We start from the raw sequence: 21,888 nt of genomic DNA on the forward strand, positions 1-21,888 counted from the left end.
GTCGCCTGCGGCACTAATACACTTCATGGCCATGAATATTTTCAATTACTTAGATAATTGTGCAATATATTTTTTGATTATTATGTGTCGATACTCGACAGCTCCATTATTAAAGTAGTATGTATTAAAAATCGCCAATTATTCACTGTATAAGTACCCTTAATTTGAACTAAAACACAATTTGAAAAACGTTAATCTAGTGTTTCACACTGCATTTAATCTTAGCGGTAGGTAGGAGGCCCGCCAAATATCCTAGCCTGAGGGCCCGTTTCAGGATGTGGGGACCATGGTATAGGTACACCGAGTGCAATAGACAAAAGACCGATAAACGAGAAATTATGCTGTGAAGAAGAAAAAGAGTCTATGGGACTAATTTACATTCTCCTCCTTGGCCCCCCCCCCAATATTAAATCCTGGGTGCGCCACTGTTAGTGTCTACTATCCACACACTATACCTACCTAATTACTCAAAATATTATGATGTACATGAAACGTCTACTAACATAACGCAATTTAATTTATCTCTGAAAACGCAGTCAGTGAAATGACTCGCTAGTAAAAAGTGTAAAAATGTAGCTAGACAAATTATTGTTTGCTTGTAATTCGTTTAAAATGAACTGAATGTTTTGAGGGTAGTTTTATGCATGCAGTGACGTCCCCAGATAAAATGCCGCCTCATTTTTATATACCTACATTATTTTTATCATCCTTTCATGAGTCCAATATCTAATAAATGTGTTGTATTGATACATTACTAACAAAATATCATACTAATTATTCGCAAATCTGCACGTGTCGTTTCTGGTCACCAAGGACGTCGAAAGGCAACGGAAGTAAACTAGATATCGCGAACCCGACAAAACCAGTGAGTTCAATTTTTTAATCGAAATATATTTTCGTTATTACTAAGTTTAGGTAGTTAATTCTATATATTCCAAATGATTGTCCTCGATTTGCCGCCCTTCGAGTAACTGCTGCCCCCAAGCGACGCTCAATCTGCCTACCCCCACGGGACGACACTCTGCATGACTCACATAGCCCTTAAATTAATATTAATACCTGCACTACATATGGCACTACGGGGAGGTCCATCTGCTGCGCTTAGGAGCAAACGTGCTATTTTAGGAGTCATACAAATTAACGCCCGCAATGGGCGAGCGGCTTACGCATCAGCTTATAATGTCGCGGGTCCCAGGTTCGAATCCTGAGTCTGGCAAATACACTACTTATTGATTTTCAATTTGTGTTTGCAGTCGTAAAAAATCTGTTAATACAAACCTCCACCATGCGGAGACCCATAATTATTATGATCCTATTAGGATCGGACATGGTCAAAAAATACAGAGTAATTGGTTAGGGAGAATGGTCTGCGGAGAATTCGGTGCAGCCGTAATCTTTGAGCTGCATTTATATATATTTTCTTTTATAGTATTATATTTTCCTGTCAATTTATCGTGGAAATGCATTGTAGGTATTATTATTTATATAGTTACCGATAATGTACTTCCAAATCCCAACACTAGAAATTGAATTTCAGTTGGACGTAAAAATAGGGGGAAAACTAATAATTATGATGCGCAACAAATCAAAAAATCGAGGAAACATTGCTAACGGCAAGTACCTGGTTACTTCTTCAATTCTGCATCAACTAAATGATACTCGTATAAACATTTGCACCTGTTTCTTCCAGCCTCCAGGGAGTTCAACGGCAGCGAGAGAAATATTTGTGACGTAGTAATTCCACTTGTGGTCTGCGACCAGGACACTCTGTAACGGGGTCGGCTTGGAAGACGTTGGATCCTCATCAAATAGCGATACCTTATAACATACCATGAATGCACATACATATTATTATTATTATTATTATTATTTTAATGCTACATATCTTATTTTTGATAACAATCTAATTATGAGGCAAGGGCAAGGGTAGGCGTCACAATGTTAATAATGCAGTCAGAGTAGCAGAGGATAAGGCAAGTATTTTCCTGGCAGCAGCCGACCTTCGACAGGGAAAACTCCTTCAAATAGTTGGATGGACTGTCTGCATGCGTAGCCTCTAAATGAGTACAACTAGCAGAACATTTCTCGAGTCTCGAGTACTGAACGTGGAAAGTTCCCTCAATAGACTGAGAGCAGTGACATTTATATTTTCACATAAGTAGAGGAAGGGTGCCTATTATGAGATACTTTTTTTGTGACATTCTCAAATCGAAAATAAACTCATTGCAGGGTATATTATTATAAATACATCAAACATACTGTTTACTAATAAATTTGTAGTTATGAGATTTTTCTTTCAACCAGTTTATTTTAGATTCGCATTTTAGTGAAAAATGTCAAATAAGCTGTTCTCCAAAAAGTGTTCCTAATTTGAGATAGCCGCTGTTCCTAATATGAGACTATCCCATATTGGGAACATTATGAAAAAAACAACAGCTGTAACTGATATGAATAATTATATATTTGTTTACATTTCACGTGGTCTCATTTAATCCAAATCCACTTTTTATTCAAATATTATCATAACAAAAAACACAAATAAAAACATCTCCTGCTGTTAAATTACCACAATCTTCATGACTCCATTTGAAACACTTGCGCCCATTTTTCTACTCTTGTATCTTCCGTAAAATTCCAACTACAGTAAATACATACACATGGCATCATTTTCTTCATCGTCGTCATCAGCACTATAATAGTTAAATATCATCTCGCTTGACGACGACTCAGATTCCTCCTTCTTCTTCCTTTTAATTTCTTTCCCATCGCTTTTTCCATTCTAGTTTTCTTTTTTTCCTCAGCCGTCTTTTCTTTTTGTATTTTCTTTTCGTTCGCTTACTGGGTCTCGATCATCTTTGACATAACAACGCTCCAGTATGCCTTTTGGTACTCCGAACTGTTTGGCAGCTTTCAGATATCCCATTTCTTTCCTGCAAACAGCGTTCATAGCTTGAACCATAGACTCGGGCTCCCAGCATTTCCTTTTTGACGTAGGCATATTATACATAATATGTAGGCATATTATATATAATAGATGTTAGCACTATGATAATTAATTCAATAATATTCACTCCGTCATCAGTTCTTTCATACATAAAAAATATAGACATAAATAAAGGCGCCGGTTCTGAACGTATTCCTCCCATTTTGATTGCTTCTTGTGGAGAAGAATTGGCCTCCCCATTATCAATTTTATTTAACTTTTCTGTTAAAAGCGGATGTTTTCCTGATGTATGGAAGAAAGCATTAATTATTCCAATATTTAAAAGTGGGGACAAAAGCGTCATTACTAATTACAGGCCGATATCCAAACTTCCTATTTTCGGAAAATTGTTAGAAAAGATCATTTCCGACCATATTTTTGCAGCTCTACGTAACTTCATCACACCAAATCAACATGGTTTTTTTAGGAGACGCTCCGTAGAAACTAACCTACTCGAATTCACTGATTTCATACTTAATTCAATGGGCAGTAAAACACAAGTGGACGCTATATATACGGACTTTTCTAAAGCTTTCGACAAAATCAATCACTGCATCTTGCTTAAAAAAACTCTGGGCCCTGGGGATTCACGGGGATTTATTCCGTTGGATTTCTTCATACATCTCAAATCGGTCGCAAGCTGTTGCAATTAAAGGATTCGTCTCCAGTTTTATACACATTCCATCTGGAGTACCGCAGGGGTCCCACCTTGGTCCCTTATTATTCATCTTATATATTAATGATATGACCACCTGTTTTCTTAACTCACAATTTTCCATCTATGCAGATGACACAAAAATATATAAACATATCTCTTCAGTCGATGATTGTATTGAGTTACAATCTGACTTAGATAGACTGTATAGATACTGTCAACTGAATCACCTTTATCTAAACGTCAACAAATGCTCGTCAATAACATTCTCCAGAAGTATGAACCCCGTCATCACATCATACAAACTAGGAGTCGAACCCTTGAAACGCAGCTCAAAAATACGTGACCTGGGTGTTATAATGGATAATAAAATGAATTTTAACGCTCATATCAATGAAACCATCAATAAAGCATTAAAATTACTAGGTTTTATCCTTCGGATCTCTAAACCATTCAGATCACCTGATGTTCTGAAGGTTCTTTACTTCTCTTATGTTAGATCCTTAGTTGAGTATGCCTCTGTCGTGTGGAATCCACAGTACGTTACTTATATAAATCGACTCGAAGCGGTGCAAAAGCGATTTCGCAAGCACGTTAATTTTAAAGCCTACTGTTATGATTTATCTAATTCTACTTCAACCGCTGCAACTTTTATGGTACCATCTTTGGAAAGTCGACGTTCTATATCTGATCAATATTTTCTTTTTAAAATTATCAATGGTTTTGTTGACTCGCCAAACCTACTCGAAAGGGTGGGTTTCCATTGTCCATCAAGATTTACACGAAACCAAACTTTGTACCATATCAGTCGTAGCGGTTCTAATTATGCACAAAACTCCTTTATTCGGCGCTCTTGTTTAAATTATAATAATATGTATTTCTCCACCGTTGACCCTTTTAATAATTCACCGGTTTCATTTAAAGATGCTATCTCAAAAATTTTGTATAAATAGATATATAATGTATTTACTTATACACAGGGCTTTTTTTTTTAAAAAAAAGGTGCCGGAACTCACTTCATGTCAAGCTTTTTACTAAATAAAATTATATTCAAATGTCACTTAAATGAAATTTAAAGGAGCTATGCCACGAAGCGAACAAAAAAAGGTTGATTTTTACGATAATTTTTTATTTTAGTCAAAACAAAGCTACAGAAACAATAAAATACATAAGTACATTATATTTGAAATATATTGTACAAATAAGACTAAATAAGACTAACTTTAAAATATAATTGTAAATACATATGTAATGTATTTATTTATGAACTTGAATAAAAGTTTAGAGTGATTTCCAAAGTTTTTTCCAATTCTCGTCTGATACATCATCTCGATTCCTTTTCTTAGTGTTAGAGTCTAAGGCCGAATGTCTTCCTTTAAGTAACCACCTATCAACATATTTTGAAGGATCGAAAAGTGTCAAGGGTGGTCCCACGAGTTTGATGAACAAGAGTGCCGAAACTGTTTTAGTGTTTAACGAAGCTCTTGTTGGGGTAATAATAAGATTCATTTGCGAAAACCCCCGTTCACATTCACTTGAAGAAATGGGAATAGAATTCAGAGCATATACCAAACGCAAGAGTTTTTCAGAATATGTCTTTTCGAGAATGTATTCGCGAAATCCACGAATCATTTCTCGTTCATCTAGTTGTAGCCTGATCGAAATGTTTCTAATTTCCATCTCTCCAAATGTCAACCGATTATCAATGTCTTCAGGCCAATATTTTTGGTCAAGTACGCGAGCCCAAAGTGCAAACTCAACATCTTTATTATCTAGCAGCCTTTTTTCAATTGACGTTTTCAACGTGGAATAAAATATTTTCGGATCAATAGGAGGATCATTTTTAGAAACTTTTTCGTGAAGTAAAACTCCACGAAAATGCAGATTGCTTATAGCAGCTGCAGCACATTTATAATAGGGTCCAAAATTCTGTTTTCTTTCTTCAAAAACTTGAACGAGTTCATTTATTTTTCGATTTGCAATGTAAAGGTTCACATTGCGATTTTGTAGGTCCAAACTAAGTTCCGACAATTCTTGGAGAGCGTCGCACATCAATGCTAGATCCAATAAAAATGCTGTTGATGTTATTTTGTTCTTTAAGCCACTGTAAGTACACTTGTCATTTTTATCTCTTGTAGGGTCATTCATCGCTTCTTCAAAATGACGCACAAGGGATTCATAATTATTCCACACAGCCGAAACTGAACGAAAACTAGATGCCACCCATCGGGTACTTAAAACTTTTCCGATTTTCAGTACCTCAACGCCTAGTGATTCTGCACATAAATGCAACTCTCTATTATTTTTCGGCGACGCGTGGTATAAAACATAAAGTTTATCAATAAATGATTCGAATCTATTGATCCCTGAAAATTTTTTTACAACATCACTTACTGATAATTCTAATCTGTGATTAGTACAATGCCAAACTATAATTGAAGGAAATTTTTCTGTCAGCAATTTTTTCACTCCATTTTTAGAACCTAACATCACAGCAGCGCCGTCGCATGCAACCGAAACTAAATATTTTTTTAAATATTCTTCTGTCATCCCATATAAATCAAGAGATTGGAGTAATGATTCAAATATTCCTTTTGCAGTTACGTCTTTAAGTTCAATCAAATCCAAAAACAAATTAATTGGTGAATTCATTCCAACACTTTCGACACAGCATCGAACATACACAATGAGGGTGGTTTTTTGGCTTATGGTGGTAGACTCATCAATTATCAAAGAAATTATATTTTTCGATTGAACAATTTCTTTGAAAACATTTTTTCTCATTTCATCACATATATGATTTACAATGTTAACACATGCGTTAGTGGAAAGGAGAATATGACCCATTTCGATCCCATTTAGTTCTTGGAGATTAATTTCACTTTCAAACATATTGAATGATTGATTTTCCTTAGCTACTTTATTAGCTATATTTAAACTTGGGGTTGCACTAAATAATATATAAAATAGTTGCACAACACGTAATCGTAACACAAACTGACTAAACAAACGTAAATAACAATATACGCAGATGCTGCCATGCGATAAACGTCAAACTGTCAAAATCATAATACGCAGCATACGTATGAAGCTAGTTACATACGCATGTTTGCTATTTAAACTATACGGTTACTTCACTAACACTAACACGCCAACATTCAAAATGGCTTCCACCTGTACCTTATTTTATCATTTTAACGAAATATTATTGTAATTACTTAAGCGCAAATATTTTTTCGTTTAATTGATTTTGAAATAAAACCGTGAAAAAAGGTGCCGGAACGCCGTTCCACCGCGTTAAATGGAAAAAAAGCCCTGCTTATACATATATATTAATTCTTTTATTTTTTATGTTACTTTTTTATTTTTCTTTTTTATCTTTTGTACATATATTATTTAATTATTCATTATTCTTCCTCATTTTTCTCATTTTTTCTCATTTTTCTCATGTAATCTTCTTATGTAATTTCTTTATATTTATGTTATTTTACTCTCTATCTTGTTAGGCTTAACTATATTATAATGTATATATGGAAACTTTGCTGGTTGCATTAACTTTTTATTATTATATTGTAAATTTCTGTAATCAATATGTAACTGTTTGTTTTCCTAAAAAAAAAAAAAAAAAAAAAAATATAAAACATACACACATATTATAAACGTTGATTTTCAAAGTAAAATGTGTACCTAATATGAGATATCTCATATTGGGCACACCCAAGTATCTCATTTTAGGCTCATTCAAAATTTGGCATAATAAAATTAACTATTCTTCGATAATGATACAGAAGATACTTAAATATAAAGTAAACTATCAAACTACGTGCTTAATTAAGAAATAAACATTGTACGATACCTTTCTTTTTTTCATTTTCTACGATCATCAAAAGTAGCATGTGGCAAAATTTCTTGGATGAGTGATCGACGAAAACACACATACACTACCAAAGACAGGCGCTGCACGCTGCGCACTGACAGTCGTCTGGAGCTATTACTCCTCGCTACCGCGTGACACCAGCATCATATTTTATTATCGTGCGGTTGCTAAGTTATTGTTATAGGTATCTCATATTAGGCACATATCTCATAATAGGCACCCTTCCTAGGTAGGTACTTAAATCCTACAAGCTGAGGAAAACGGTGTTGCCTTTGCTAACTTCCAGAGTGACATCTTATAGCCAATGGAAAGAATAATAAAATTAATTATCAATCTCTTTATTGAAATACTTTCTTTGCCGCGATAATGAATTAATTACTCACTGTATCGGGTGCATCCGACTGTTTCGCGCACTTCGCCACGTCCCAATTGAGTTCGAGTTTGTCGTCTACCGCAGGATTCCCCACATCGGTTTTCGCGAGGGAGGATACGGTTAAAAAAACGCTTCCACACTCATATGGCGAGCCCACTAAAATAATAATATTATAATGTACATAATATCTAATCAATATGTAGATGCCTACCCTACGTAAAATAGGAAGGGATGTAAATTGACGTTGGTATTGTGAATCAAAACATCGAGTTGTGCAAGCGAGGTCAGTGGCTCCAGTTCTTTGGCAAAATCCTTCATTTCGCTTTCATACTTCCTCGCATTACCCGATTGTTCAAATAAAGTTTACCCAAAGAAGTTGAACGAGTTTACCTCAGACTTTAAAAAATTGCTACCTACAGCTTTATTACGACATACCGTAAAACGGGATGGTGCCAACTTTTGATGTTTTTTTCAAATAACTCTGCCTTTTATTCTAGAGCTGGATTATAATTCTAAATATATAAATTAATGCGTCTTCGAGCTCATTATATTGTAAAATAAATACATAAGTAATAACAATGTTGGGAAAAGTTATGGTTCATTAAAAACTGTCCCACTTCACCCGCATTTTGTGGTGAAGTGGTCCACCCATGGCCCCCACATGCTGAAGCGGGCCCCCAGGCTAGAATCTTTGACGGCCCCCTACCTATCGCTAAGGATAAAGGGATTGTGATGCTCTACGGTAGCGTTTTCCAAACGGTGTACGCGGTAAAATTAATACGGTGTACGCGGTAAAATTAATACGGTGTACGCGGTAAAATTAATGTGTATATTTAGTGTTTTTTGTATAGTTTAATACATCCATTTGAATTATGTAGTTGTCGAGTATTGGACACACAATTGAAAATTGCATCGTTTATTGTTATTGTATATTATATTGTATATTGTTATATTTATCGTTAATTGTGACGCAAAGTTGTGATGTGTGTTTAGCTAACTTATCTGGTCGACTCGCCTCGCCGTGCCCTTCCTGAGCCCGGGCCCCCAGGCTAGGGCCCTGTCAGCCCCCCCCCCCCTTGTGAGGGCCATGGGTCCACCCCTTATTATTTCAAAACCAATTCACTTCACCGCGTAAAAACCAACAGGTTTATAAAAATATAGCCTCTAAATTTAGAAAAAAGCATAAAAGTGGTTTTTTATTATTTTTTCGGTACGGTACCAATTTTTCCCATTTAGCATCGTACAAAATACCCTTTTCTGGAATCAAATTTAGCATAAATCATGATTTTTAGAATTAAGTAGGTACCTACATAAATAAAATATATTTATAATCGTACAAAAAATATTTATTAAAGCAAATTTAGTGCCAAATTGTCGTTAAATATTTTAAGTAATTATATTAATTGTGGTTCCACTAAATGCATGTTGGACATGGTAGGTCCCTACACAGCAGTTTGTTCTAGGCTAGGTACATGCATAAAAATAAAAATCTAACTTCTTATATAAAAAAATAAAAAACATTCAATAATAACCCGAATACCGCCGTAAATATTTTTATTGGCAATAAAAAAGTTTCAGTGGCTTTGAAAGTGGTAAACTCCGTGGAATGGGTAGGTAGTACCTAGTTAGGAACACCATGACATGGGGTATGTAGCTACAGGTCCACCGTTTTATATTTTGGTGTCGTGTATATTATTCCATCTATCATCTATTTTTAATCAAATTAACCGAGCCGTCGCTTGACAAGAATCTAAATAGTGAATTTTTCCATGTGTGCGACAATCGGTTATTAATAATTGGTTTCCATGGCCGAACACTCGAAAAACACATTACTTATTGGAAAAATTATTCACCATAATATTTGACTGGCTAGGGCTAGACAATAAAAGCTTTCCACTTTCCAGAGGCTAAGTTAATTTCGCGCGTTGAATTCTGTGTACTGTGACGTTGCCTGCTTGGACCTAGCAAGGGCATGGAGACAATTCATTCGTGTAATACCCGGTTGTGGTTCTCAAAATGTAAACACATTATAGATTTTCTTACTAGACTTGACATAGTTCTGTACACAAAGTACCTTTTCTCGCTCTTTGCCACTTTCACCGATTCATTACGAATTGAATGTACGTGTTGAAAATGTGGAATTTCTTTAAACGATTCAGTAGTATTTAATCATTTAATCTGACTCGCAATAATTTTATTCAGCCCTTACCGCTACAGTTACAGAAATAACTCTGAATAAAAACAGAGCAGTCGTTTCAAGAGTTCACGGTGATCTCAAACCTTCTTTGAGGAAAGAAAGAACATTAAGAAGAACAAGAATCAGCTAATATTATTTGTATTCTTTGTCTTGGAACGGAAATATTGTGATTTAGGTACCTGTATACCTAGGTAAGTATATAATAATCTAATAACAATATACCTACTCAATTAGGTAGGTATTCGTTAACTGTGAGATTTTAATTAAAACATTGTGTCTATCTACCTGTCTGTCATATTGTGTTACATTGATTTCATAATAATATGACGGTAGGCACGTATTGAATCAGCTTATTATGTGACTTACTCTGACGTGGTGAAATGGCAGTGGCGTCACCATCGCTCGGCAAACTCAAACTCAAGCAAACAAATAAAACCACCGAAAGTGAGAGCGGATTTTTCCTCATTTCACTTTTGTTACGAACTGTTTGTAGACCACTGACGATGACCAGTGCACAGGTTCTGCAGAGAAGCGATGCGATTGCGCTCTCTCTCGCCACACATTACTTCTTAGCCAATATTATTTTTTCTTCGAGCGAGAGATAAACAAATACCTCAGCGATAATTTTAATAACATATCATTTCGTGACGGATCCTCCTTAACCTGTCAGCATAGTCGTCTTGTCGCATTAGCCTGCTGTTAGTCATTTTCAGGTGGGCATAATTGATAAGAATGATAGCTATTATTTTTATTGCCGATAGTTCTACTAAATAAAACGTTTAGATAAATCACCATTTCTACGCGTATATTCAAAAAAATATATTTATTATTTTATTTAGGCCAACTAACAGGGTAAATCAGGTGGTAGGCAAATACGGTTATACAAAATGTGTACAGTAGGTACTTACTAAAAAAATATATTATTAATACTATCGACGATGTATCTATAGTCTAAGCTATCGACCGAGGGTAGGTACTTGACGGAATTTGAATTTAAATTATAATCTATCTAAGTTTTGTACCATTAATCAAATGGAATAATACAAAACTAAAATCCATTAGTCGAACTCAGTTATTACGATCTCGGACATAGCGAGATCTCGGCTGCAATGTGGAAACATTCGTTGACATTTTGGTTTATGATTTTCTCAATACATTTATTCACTGTTATAACGAGCAACTTATCGGGTATATTGAACTAAAATACTGTTAATATGTCGATCGTTTAAAAATCCGATCGGACAGAATACCGCCGGGGACGGATTACGTTTATGACACTAGTTAAGTGTCTAAGTATCTACGATATTGTTATTTTTGCCGATAATAATGAAAAAGTATCCACGCATATGGTTGGAAAATCCAAAGTTTGTGAAGTCCATAGATACCTACCAGCGTTCATTATGCTTGTTTCGGGGATTTTTGCTATGGTTTTCAGATTTTTTATTTTCGACTTTTTTTGTTATGTGACCGCTCGTTTAAAAATACATATTCTCTGATATAACGAGTACCGCTTGTAACGAGCAAATTCAGTCGGTCCCATCTTCCTCGTAATAACCAAGTTCGACTATAATATATTGTATTATGAAGGGAGGATAGCCAATGTAAGAAAAAATACAGCCATCTAATGTTGTTGATCTAAGTGATACGTTTGGAAGCAACTAGATTTAGAGAGACAAGATAACAAAACAATAAATTCCACTCGATCACTATGAGATTCATAGTTTTGCAGAGTTGAGCTACCGGACCATAGTGACCTAGAATGGTTTTATTTGTTTGAATGTGAACTATTGTTTGTAGAAGTGAAAATATGTGAGGACGAATATTGACTCTGGTTATGTTAAACTTATTTTTTGACAGTAATTGTGGGCGACCTGAGTGATTATTACTTAACTTTAAGACGGTCATAATATTATACGCCCGTATATGGTTATACGTAGGGATTGCAATACTGGTATTTCAAAACTGGTATCCCAGTATTTTTCGATACCGAAATACCGGTTTTAAAAATCAGACAATACCGATATTATTCGGTATTGACAGTGGAAACAAAATGTGTTAATTAACATAAAAGGCTTAAGGGCTGTATTTTGTTTAGGTTACGCGATATCTGGTATACTTCCGTGACCCTTTATCGTCCTCGGTGACCAACAATGACTCTATATATGCTCTAAACTATTAACATTTTAAAGAGATTTTTACATATACTATTTATTGGTAGATAGGTATCTACTTCTGTTTTTCTCCAATTATTTTACGAATACCGGTATTCAATAGGAAATACCGAAATACCGGTATTGGTATTTTCAGTCGGTTTTGCAAACTCTAGTTATGCGGTAATTATGCCGGTTTGCTGAATTCTGAATAAATTAAAATATGATGGACATAGGTAGGTACCTTGGTACCTACCTATGTACATAAAACATAAATTGTCGAAATGGATTTTTGGCGGTAGGTTCTTAGCACCCCATGGTTTGCGGCAGGGAACTCAGAAAATTAATCTGTTTAACGTGTAATTTATTCGTATCTAATCATTAATTCAAGACATTATCTTCTTATTCATAAGTGTGAGTTATTTGTTTTGGAACAGTAATAATTACCCCTTGACTACCTCGCTTTAGTGCTATTTATCATTTTACAGATAATATAATATATTATGTTATTGTTATTATTTCGGAGTAGGTGCTTATTCGATTTTGTGAAATATTTCATAAGTACCTATATCTAATATATTGATGAGTGATGATGATGACCGATGAGTGATGTGATGACTGATGAGTGGTGACAGTCTAAATATAAACAACATTCTTAGCTATTATTTAAGTGTCTGCCGTAATTATTGGTAATTTCATTGTTTCTTTGACTATCAGACCAAGAAGAAATGAGAAACGGGTCTAGGACGATTTGGCACCGCGAACTGGCCTCCGGTAATTGGCCACCGGTACATCGGACGCCGGCCCAATTGGACGCCGACCAAATTGGCCGCCGGGAGATTGGACGCCGCACAGTTGAATTAAATGCGCAAAGGAATAGACGTACGTGACGATTTGTTGGAGTAAATAAGCAAGTCAGTTTAATATGCTTCTATTTTCTCAGTAGTTGCACCTTATACATTTTGCACTTAACACATTTTTAATATGGATTGAGAATAATTATTATGCCTTATGATGTTTATTTAAAGAAAATATTATAAAAATTGGGTAGGTAGGTACCTGTCAAGTAAGTACCTAAGTAGTTTATCAATCAAACTACTGAAACATTATTATACTTAGCAGATAACTTACTTAATATTTTGTTTGTAATTTCATACTATCTTAAAATACGCATTTATGGATAATAATATACATGTTTAAGCTTTATTATAATATTAAGTCGATAAAACGCTGAAATATAATGCTATTTTCATTCTAACATCTAACATTATTTTTAATATTTGTTGTAAATATAAATAAGTACCCATGTATACACAATAAATTAATTGATTATGCACATCTTTAAGTTTTAACGAGGGAAGAATTATTTTCTTTAAATAAACATCATAAGGCATAATAATTATTCTCAATCCATATTAAAAATGTGTTAAGTGCAAAATGTATAAGGTGCAACTACTGAGAAAATAGAAGCATATTAAACTGACTTGCTTATGTACTCCAACAAATCGTAACGTATGTATATTCCTTTGCGCATTTAATTCAACTGTGCGGCGTCCAATCTCCCAGCGGCCAATTTCGTCGGCGTCGAATTGGGTCGGCGTCCAATTGGGCCGGCGTCCGATTGTACCGGCGGCCAATTACCGGAGGCCAGTTCGCGGTGCTAAATCGTCCCATTCCCATGAGAAACATATTACTAAGTCAACTTACATGACGTGTCGATATTTGCACTTCTTCAACGTCGCAGTACCAAGAAACTTCTTACCTCAATAGAAATATTTAGTTTTCTTTCCCCGGATCCAAATGAGAACGCAAACGGAACAACTACTAACCACTTGACGTGTAAAGTAGCCATAAAATCATATTTACAGTTTCTCACGGAAAATTATCAAAATTCAGAAAAAAATAATCCTTATTCTAATTTATTTTACGAACACTCCTCATTATGGTCCCTGCATCCTGAAGCGGGCCCCCTACCTACGGTAACCACTGGCGAATGTTTATTTTCAAAACCAAAAATTATAAAAGATATAATTACATAGATACTTGCGATCTTGTCCCAAGTGAGAGTATCATCTTAATAATTTCAGTTGAATAATATCAGCTTAGTAGGTACCTAATGTAATGCTAATAAAAATGCATCTCATAAACATAAACCCATTAAAGATATCGAAAGAGATACTAAACGATGTGTCGTGATGCGAAATCCAATTAAAACCAGATGTGGTGTGGAGAGGTGCAAAAAAAAACGTCTTCATGTTGTTGTTTTTTTTATTCATTTATTTATACACACGTCGTACTCGTAGCATACGTAAATTATTTATTTGATCTTTTCAAAACAATATGTAGGCAGGTAATAATTATTTTTAATCCGCAGACGGTAAATAATTCTATAATCCGATAAGTATTTTTAAGATAAGGCATTGTGTAAAACTATTTTGAAGATGGAAATTAAGATAAAGTAAATAAATACTTGTGTAATGTTTTAGTGTTTTCAATATTCTGAACAAATAAAACAGTTCGCTCTGCCCCTCTCACGGGAAAACCCTAATGATGAATCACAAGTGCTTTTGATTTTTTTTTAAATTTATTCCAAGAATTTAAAAAAAATCAAAAATACGATATACGAGTAAAACACTGAAGGTACTCATTTGTTAAGAAGCCTACTACAAGACTTACATTTCTCATTTCATTGCATTAGTTCTTGTTAGGAACATAATGTGGATAATGTAATATCTTATCCTAACTACAAAAGTGGAGACTTTCTGTCACTGAAATAAATTAGACGCGTCATATAAGATACAAATTTACCTGGACCCTAAAGGGGAGACTTTTTTGCGAGTCTCGTTGTTGAGGGACGAGACCGCTTTGGTTGGGGATGACCAGAAGGTGTAGATGGAGAGTCGTCAGGATGAGAGATGAGAAATCGAGATTTGGTGGTTGTTGCTCCGATGGATGCAGGAGCGAGTTTTATTTGCAGCGTAAATAGTCGGTACAAGAGTATGTTACAAGAGCGTTATGTTACAATATTTATGATACTGTTCTGGGGTCCGAGATCGGTGGAACCGAATGCTGTGCGGAGCAACTGACACGAAGCTTACTGATCGAGCTGAGATTAAGGTTGATACTAATAGGTATTTAGACTGACTAACTCATCAACTATGACCTGCTCATTATATGCATGAATATTCGGTAAATTGCGAGGCATTGCTGATGAAGTTTGCAATTGAGAAATCTGCTGGGCTCTGCATTATTGCACTTCGATGTCACGCGTGTAGAATATGATGACTGTAGATGCGACTATTGTGCGATAGTTTAAATGATTTGCGAATTCTTACACTGTCGAAATAATGCTGAGAAGGCCCGAAGTCATTGACCACTACAACTTTGCTCAGTGCTCAGTAGGTAATAACATTACCTTTTAACACAATGCTTACGGGCCCTTTTAATTAATTTTGTAATTAACGTGTTAATTTGCATTTGAAAAGTAATTAGCAAAAACACAATTTTGTGCGTCCCGTAAGCTATGGGTTAACATAACATCAAAAATCAACATTCGTACTTACATGATAAGCCATGGCCGCCATTTTGGAAAATGGCTGACGGTTTTTAGTTTTTCAGTCGTATCTAATTAACACAGTGATTTTCAATCCATTTCGTTTCGCGGCTCCCTTAGTATCTAAAGATTTTTTTACGGCGCCCTAAAAACACTAATAAGTGAGATGGACGAGCCCTAGCTGTTCCCCGCTCAATTTCTCAAATCTCGGAATCGAAGTCGACACAGCTACCCAGTGACACACGTAGGCCACGTGTCGATCTTAAGTACCCCACACGTAAAATGAACCAATTTTAGTATATGTACTGCCGAAACCATTTCCCTATTTTAGACAAATACGCACACAGTTTTTATTTCTAATACATACACACATATTACGTAGATCATTAGCGCCGCATTCAAAATTTGGCTGACTCCAGGCCATCTACTAAAAAGTTACATCATTCGTATTTATTTGTAATCTGCCGCCCCCCAAGCAATGCATGATTTTATGGACACACGGGACGTCACTGCAACTAGATACCCTCATCTATCTTAGATCTTGAATACATGTCAATTTCTCCAAATTATCTCCATGAAAGTATTTATGAAAGCAGTTGTTAATGTGAGACTGGTGCTGTTCAAAAATGTGATAGGAAGAGTCGACGGAACATAGGGATCTATTATAAATAAAGCAAGCAGCTTGCGGAGCCCCTGAAAGTCATGCCACTGCATTAATGGATAAAAAATCAAAAAATGTTTCAAAATTTAAAATATACATTTGATAAGTGAGATAAGAAAAATCTAAAAAAACAAATTTTGAATCTGAACTCTTTTTTTTGACTTGACGATTGTGTACATACTGTGTGCATATCATGCATTATTTTTTATTAGGTCACTGTTTTCCAAGACGGCAATAGTAGAACTTACTGTGAAGTTAAACGAGTGCTATAGATATGCAAAGACTACCCTTTAGGGTCTTTAGGGTAATAATAAAACGGTTCATATAAGAAGAGCGAAATATAAAAAAGAAATAGAACAAAACGAAAAAAAAAACAGTAGAGCCAGCTAAGAGATGAAATCCTCTACTATCTCTTTCATTTCTATTTATAAAAAGGTTTATACCCCCCTTTAAACGTGGATGAATTTACTGCTGACACTACCTATGTATTATCGTGGCTATAACAGGAAATTGGACATAAGTCGTTTTGAATATTATTGCTACTGCTTTATAAATTGGGCTGAAAATCACCTAAGCAATAAACGCCTAATATTCTTTACTTAATAACTTAGAAGTAAAACATTTATTGTAAAAATCAACATTTCATCAGACATTCATTTTAATTAAAAACAAAATTTTACGAAAAGTTACAGCTAAGAAAGAGTAGGTACAACTCAAAAATGTTCATTTAAGCCGTAATAAAACTAAAGCAGCTAAAAAATAAAATCTGTGGGAAGAATTGATCAGTTTTCATCAAAAATACACTAGATCTAGGTAAATATTCTTATTATGTGGTAAAGATAATATTATTTTCCACAATCGAATGTTAGAATTGTGCCACCAGGTGCCTAACATTTGTTGTACTTCGAAATAATATAAGCTGCACACTACATAACATAACATAATACTGGTGGACTTACAGGGCCCATTAGTCTCAACTTATCAGCTTTGAGGACCAATCTTCTTCTTCGGCCATATCCGCCCCTTAGATGGAGCATATGGACACCACGAGGCACCTCCAAGAATCCGTGTCTCTCGCCAGTCTTCTTGCATCGTTCCAGGTCAAACCAGCATCTTGCACCTCTGCTGTATAATATACTCTATAGATAGTATTGAAATTCTCTTCTGGTATCTGCAGCACGTCAGATCCAACGTCACCTCTTCACTCTCAGTGTGATGAGAGGCTCAGTATACAGTTACTCTCAGCTTTCGTAGGGTGCCATGATTCGCTACCGTGAAGTAGCACTGTCAGAATACAAGCGTCGAATAGGCGGCAATTGGTTTTGACTGAGTACAGTCGTGAGTCCCAGACACTCCGCATCGAGTTGAATGTTACTCCAGCCATTCCCATTCAGGAAAATGTCATCAGGACACAACCCTGTCTGACTCCGGTCATGACCCCGAACCATTCCATTGTTGGATTGAGTCATAAACCATGGTCAAATCACCACAGCAGCCGTGGGCGACAACCTGCTATGTACAACGAAACCGATAAAGTAATACTCTCTAACAACTCAAGCATGCGCATTCTGTGAAGTCTGCCGCAGGCGAACACCGATTCCCCAAAAAATGTCTCCTCCCCCTCGTCAAGAAGATATGCAAGAATGATTTCTACAAAATGCTGAACCACCCACTCCCTTTGATACACATGCAGTAGACTTCCTTTTGGATATCCCCTCAGCGACCGATATTTCCTACTGCCCGCTTGGTTAAAATCGACTGTGTATTGGCTCAAAAATTGGAAAGGGAACAGAGGGAGACGGTGCACATTTTGAATTCCTTAAGTATAGCCTGATCGCAACCCTGCACCTGATGTTTCATCTGACTTCACAGAGAATCATCTTTTCTTATTATTTCTTAAGATGAGAAATCTCAATCACAACTCTATCCGTACATATAGACAGGGCTTTTTTTCAAAAACGAAAGTGCCAGTACTCACTTTTTGCCAAACTTCTTACCTACTAAAGAAAATTATATTCAAATATCATTTAAAGCAACTTTTCCTATTGCACGAAGCGCATAAAAAATTAAACAAACAAACATATACAAATAAACAACTAAAGTTGTAAAAAATAAAATTGTTATAACATAATATATTTGAATAAAAGTATATAGTGATTTCCATGGCCTCCACGTCCTGAAGCGGGCCCCCAATCCAGGATCTTTGGCGGGGCCCCTACCTATCATTAAGGTTAAAGGCAGTGTGACGCCCTATAGTAGCATTTTTCAAATGGCTTTAGAGGTAAAAAAATTACAAGATAAAAAGAACTTTTTATATACAACGTTTTTAAATTTTCTGTTGAATCATATAAACTTGACTTGACTAGCTTAAACGATCAAAAAAATTTGTATTTGATAGAAATAATACTGAAATATCATTTTGACATTCATATTGATTTCCGTAGTAACGCATGTATGTATTAATAATTTAGTTGCTAGGCCCCAGACCCCTAGCAACCAATAATAGTGGATTTCTTCTGAAATAACTTTTCATACAAAACAGGACCCAATAATGCACGTCCTCAGGAAAAACCAAGCCGGGTTTCTACCTGGTCGAGCGTGTGCAGACCAAATCCACAATCTTCGATGTCTTCTCCAGCAGAGCCATGAGTTGAACAGTCCGATGGCTTGCTGCTTTGTGGATTATGAGAAGGCTTTCGACAGTCCGCACCGCCCCTCCCTCTGGATGATACTGGGAGCATACGGGATCCCTCCCAAGATCATTGCCATAATCAAAAGCCTGCACGAGAATAGCGAATGCTGTGTCAGAATTGGAGACACTGTCACGGAATGGTTCGGGGTCACGACCGGAGTCAGACAGGGTTGTGTCCTTGCACCGTTTCTCTTTATCATTCTCTTTGACTTCATACTACGGAAGTCAATACCACCTGACTGAGGCATACCTGTTACCCCCACGGTGAAGCTATGCGACCTGGAATACGCCGATGATGCTGTCCTATTCGACAACTCAATCAAGGGCATTCAAGAGACAATCGACAGGTTGCATAACAACTCCTCTCGCGTTGGTTTGAAAATCAACGCGAAGAAAACCAACGTCTTGTGCAATAGCACCTGTCCTGATCCAGATTTCCCTCTGATTAGCGATGGACAAAGCATCGAGAGCGTCGACAGCTTCAAGTATCTGGGGGTACACATCACGGGAGATGGCATTTTGCAGAAAGAGCTCGCTATCTGAATGGGAATGGCTGGAGCAACATTCAACTCGATGCAAAATGTCTGGGACTCACGATTGTACTCGGTCAAAACCAAATGCCGCCTATTCGACGCTTGCATTCTGACGGTGCTGCTTTACGGTAGCGAATCATGGCACCTTACGAAGGCTCAGAGCAACCGTATACTGAGCTTCGAAAACAGATGTTTGCGACGAATACTGGGTGTGCGGTGGTATGACTTTAGGAGCAACGAGGAGATAAGAGAACGTACCAAGCAGCCTCTCATCACACTGAAAGTGAAGAGGCGACGTTGGACCTGGCTCGGCCACGTGCTGCGGATGCCAGAAGAGAACTTTAACCTGGCTTGCCTGTTCTTCAAGCCGACCGGATTCCGGCGTCCTGGAAGGCCGCTAAATACAATCTACAGAGTGTATACGGCGGAGCTACGGGATGCTGGTTTGACCTGGAACGAAACAAGAAGACTGGCGAGCGACAGGGATTCTTGGAGGCGCCGCGTGGTGTCCATATGCTCCAGCTAAGGGGCGGATATGGGCAAAGAAGAAAGAAGACAAAACAGAATTAACTGAAAATGAATTCAATGCTACTTAAAGATGGCTAAAAGTATTAAAAAAATGCATTGGCATTGTGTTCTGATATATTCTAAAAGTTTCAAATGTCTAGCTAGTCGGGAAGTTAGTTAAAAATCAATTGCAAGATTTATACCGGACAAAGAACCACCAGACAGAGAACCACCGGACAAATAAGAATACGAGCTAAGAAAAACGTTGTAATCAGTGTATCAACTAACATTAGCCAAAAAATGCAATTACACAACCACATATCTTAAAATGTTAATATGCCTGAAGGAAATTAGCCCCGCAGGCGATTTTTTTTACGATTAGAGCAAATTTGTGATGTGCATTTATCTCACTTATCTGGACAATTCCCCAGGCTAGAGCTCTGTCAGTCCCCCCTTTGTGGGGCCATGGTGATTTCCAAAGTTCATTCCAATTTTCGTCTGGCAAATCGTCTTGATTCCTCTTCTTAGTCTTAGAGTTTTTGGCCGAATGTCTTCCACTGGGTAACCACCGATCGACGTATTTTGAAGGATCTAAAAGTGTCAAAGGTGGTCCGACAAGTTTGATGAACAAAAGCCCCGAAAGTGTTTTGGTCTTCAACGAAGCTCTTATTGGGGTAATAGTTAGATTCATTTGTGAAAATAAATAGTAATAGAATTTAATGCATACGTTACGCCGAATGTGCGAAATTGAATATTACATGAAATGGGCAAAATTTTGCCTAAATCATGAAAAATGCAAGCCCGTTGCCTTATTCATGAATTAGGCAAAATATCTGAAGAGTGCGTGAATTCCGCAGTAATTTTTCTGCCTTGTTCATGTATAGGACAAATTAGATAGTAGCGCTACGGTGGTATTTTTTGCAACTAAACTAAATGTATCAAATGCTCATGCATTGGTCAAAATGTACATATATTATCTATGGTCAAAATAGATGATCGCGCTCCGGTGGTATTTTTTGCAACTAATCAAACTAAACAAATGTGTCAAATGTCGTCCTACAATGACGTTCATATCCATTTACTATGCGCAAAAAAAATCTAGAACTATAATATGATAACGGAAGAATTTTATTGAAAAGTATTTTCGCGATTTGATTCGTGCTTGGGTATCAAACGTGCAATGGTCGATTGAATGTTTGTGATAGTTTGTTGACACATGATAGCTAACCTCAAAATGGACATTCAGTTGAATAATTTAATTCAGAATTACAAAACCTAACCTAACCTAACCTAATAATAATAATATTAAGGTAAACGTACCAGTAGTTGACCATTTAAGAAAAAAATTCAACAAAAATAACGATTAATGTTTAGCATTCCACCGAATGTTGGCAAAGCAAGTCTACTCATAATGGATCAAATGTCTTAATTAATATCACAAGACAAAAATTAAGAAAGGGTCTGTTACAAAAAAATTGTGTTCAATTTTTCAAGACCATGTTTTTGTTCCAGTAGTTGACCACTATATGTTTCAGTAGTTGACCATGTCTAATCAGGGGTTCCAGTAGTTGACCACTATATTTTTCAGTAGTTGACCATGTCTAATCAGAAGGCTTTATGGCAAATCTGTCATCAGAGTTGTCTCAGGGCTTCCTGTCAGACCACTCTAGCCCATAGCTACTTGAATCAACTTGGTAGCAATGGCCG

The 21,888-nt window shown here is 36.3% G+C and overlaps 1 protein-coding gene across 1 annotated transcript; it reads right to left on the minus strand.

Moving 5' to 3' along the window:
* Positions 1-1,644: 1,644 nt before the first annotated feature.
* Positions 1,645-10,555, minus strand: LOC147068851 (uncharacterized). The gene is made up of 3 exons (XM_085951550.1): positions 10,452-10,555; positions 7,899-8,044; positions 1,645-1,818 (listed from the first exon to the last, which is right to left on the minus strand). Exons 1-3 carry the CDS (start codon positions 10,549-10,551, stop codon positions 1,645-1,647), a joined length of 420 nt encoding a protein of 139 aa, XP_085807676.1. The 5' UTR covers positions 10,552-10,555.
* Positions 10,556-21,888: the final 11,333 nt, after the last annotated feature.

The sequence above is a fragment of the Rhyacophila brunnea genome, unplaced genomic scaffold, assembly GCF_057557595.1.
Source record: "Rhyacophila brunnea isolate RB1 unplaced genomic scaffold, BYU_Rbru_1.0 scaffold_24, whole genome shotgun sequence".
Classification (NCBI taxonomy): Eukaryota; Metazoa; Arthropoda; class Insecta; order Trichoptera; family Rhyacophilidae; genus Rhyacophila; species Rhyacophila brunnea.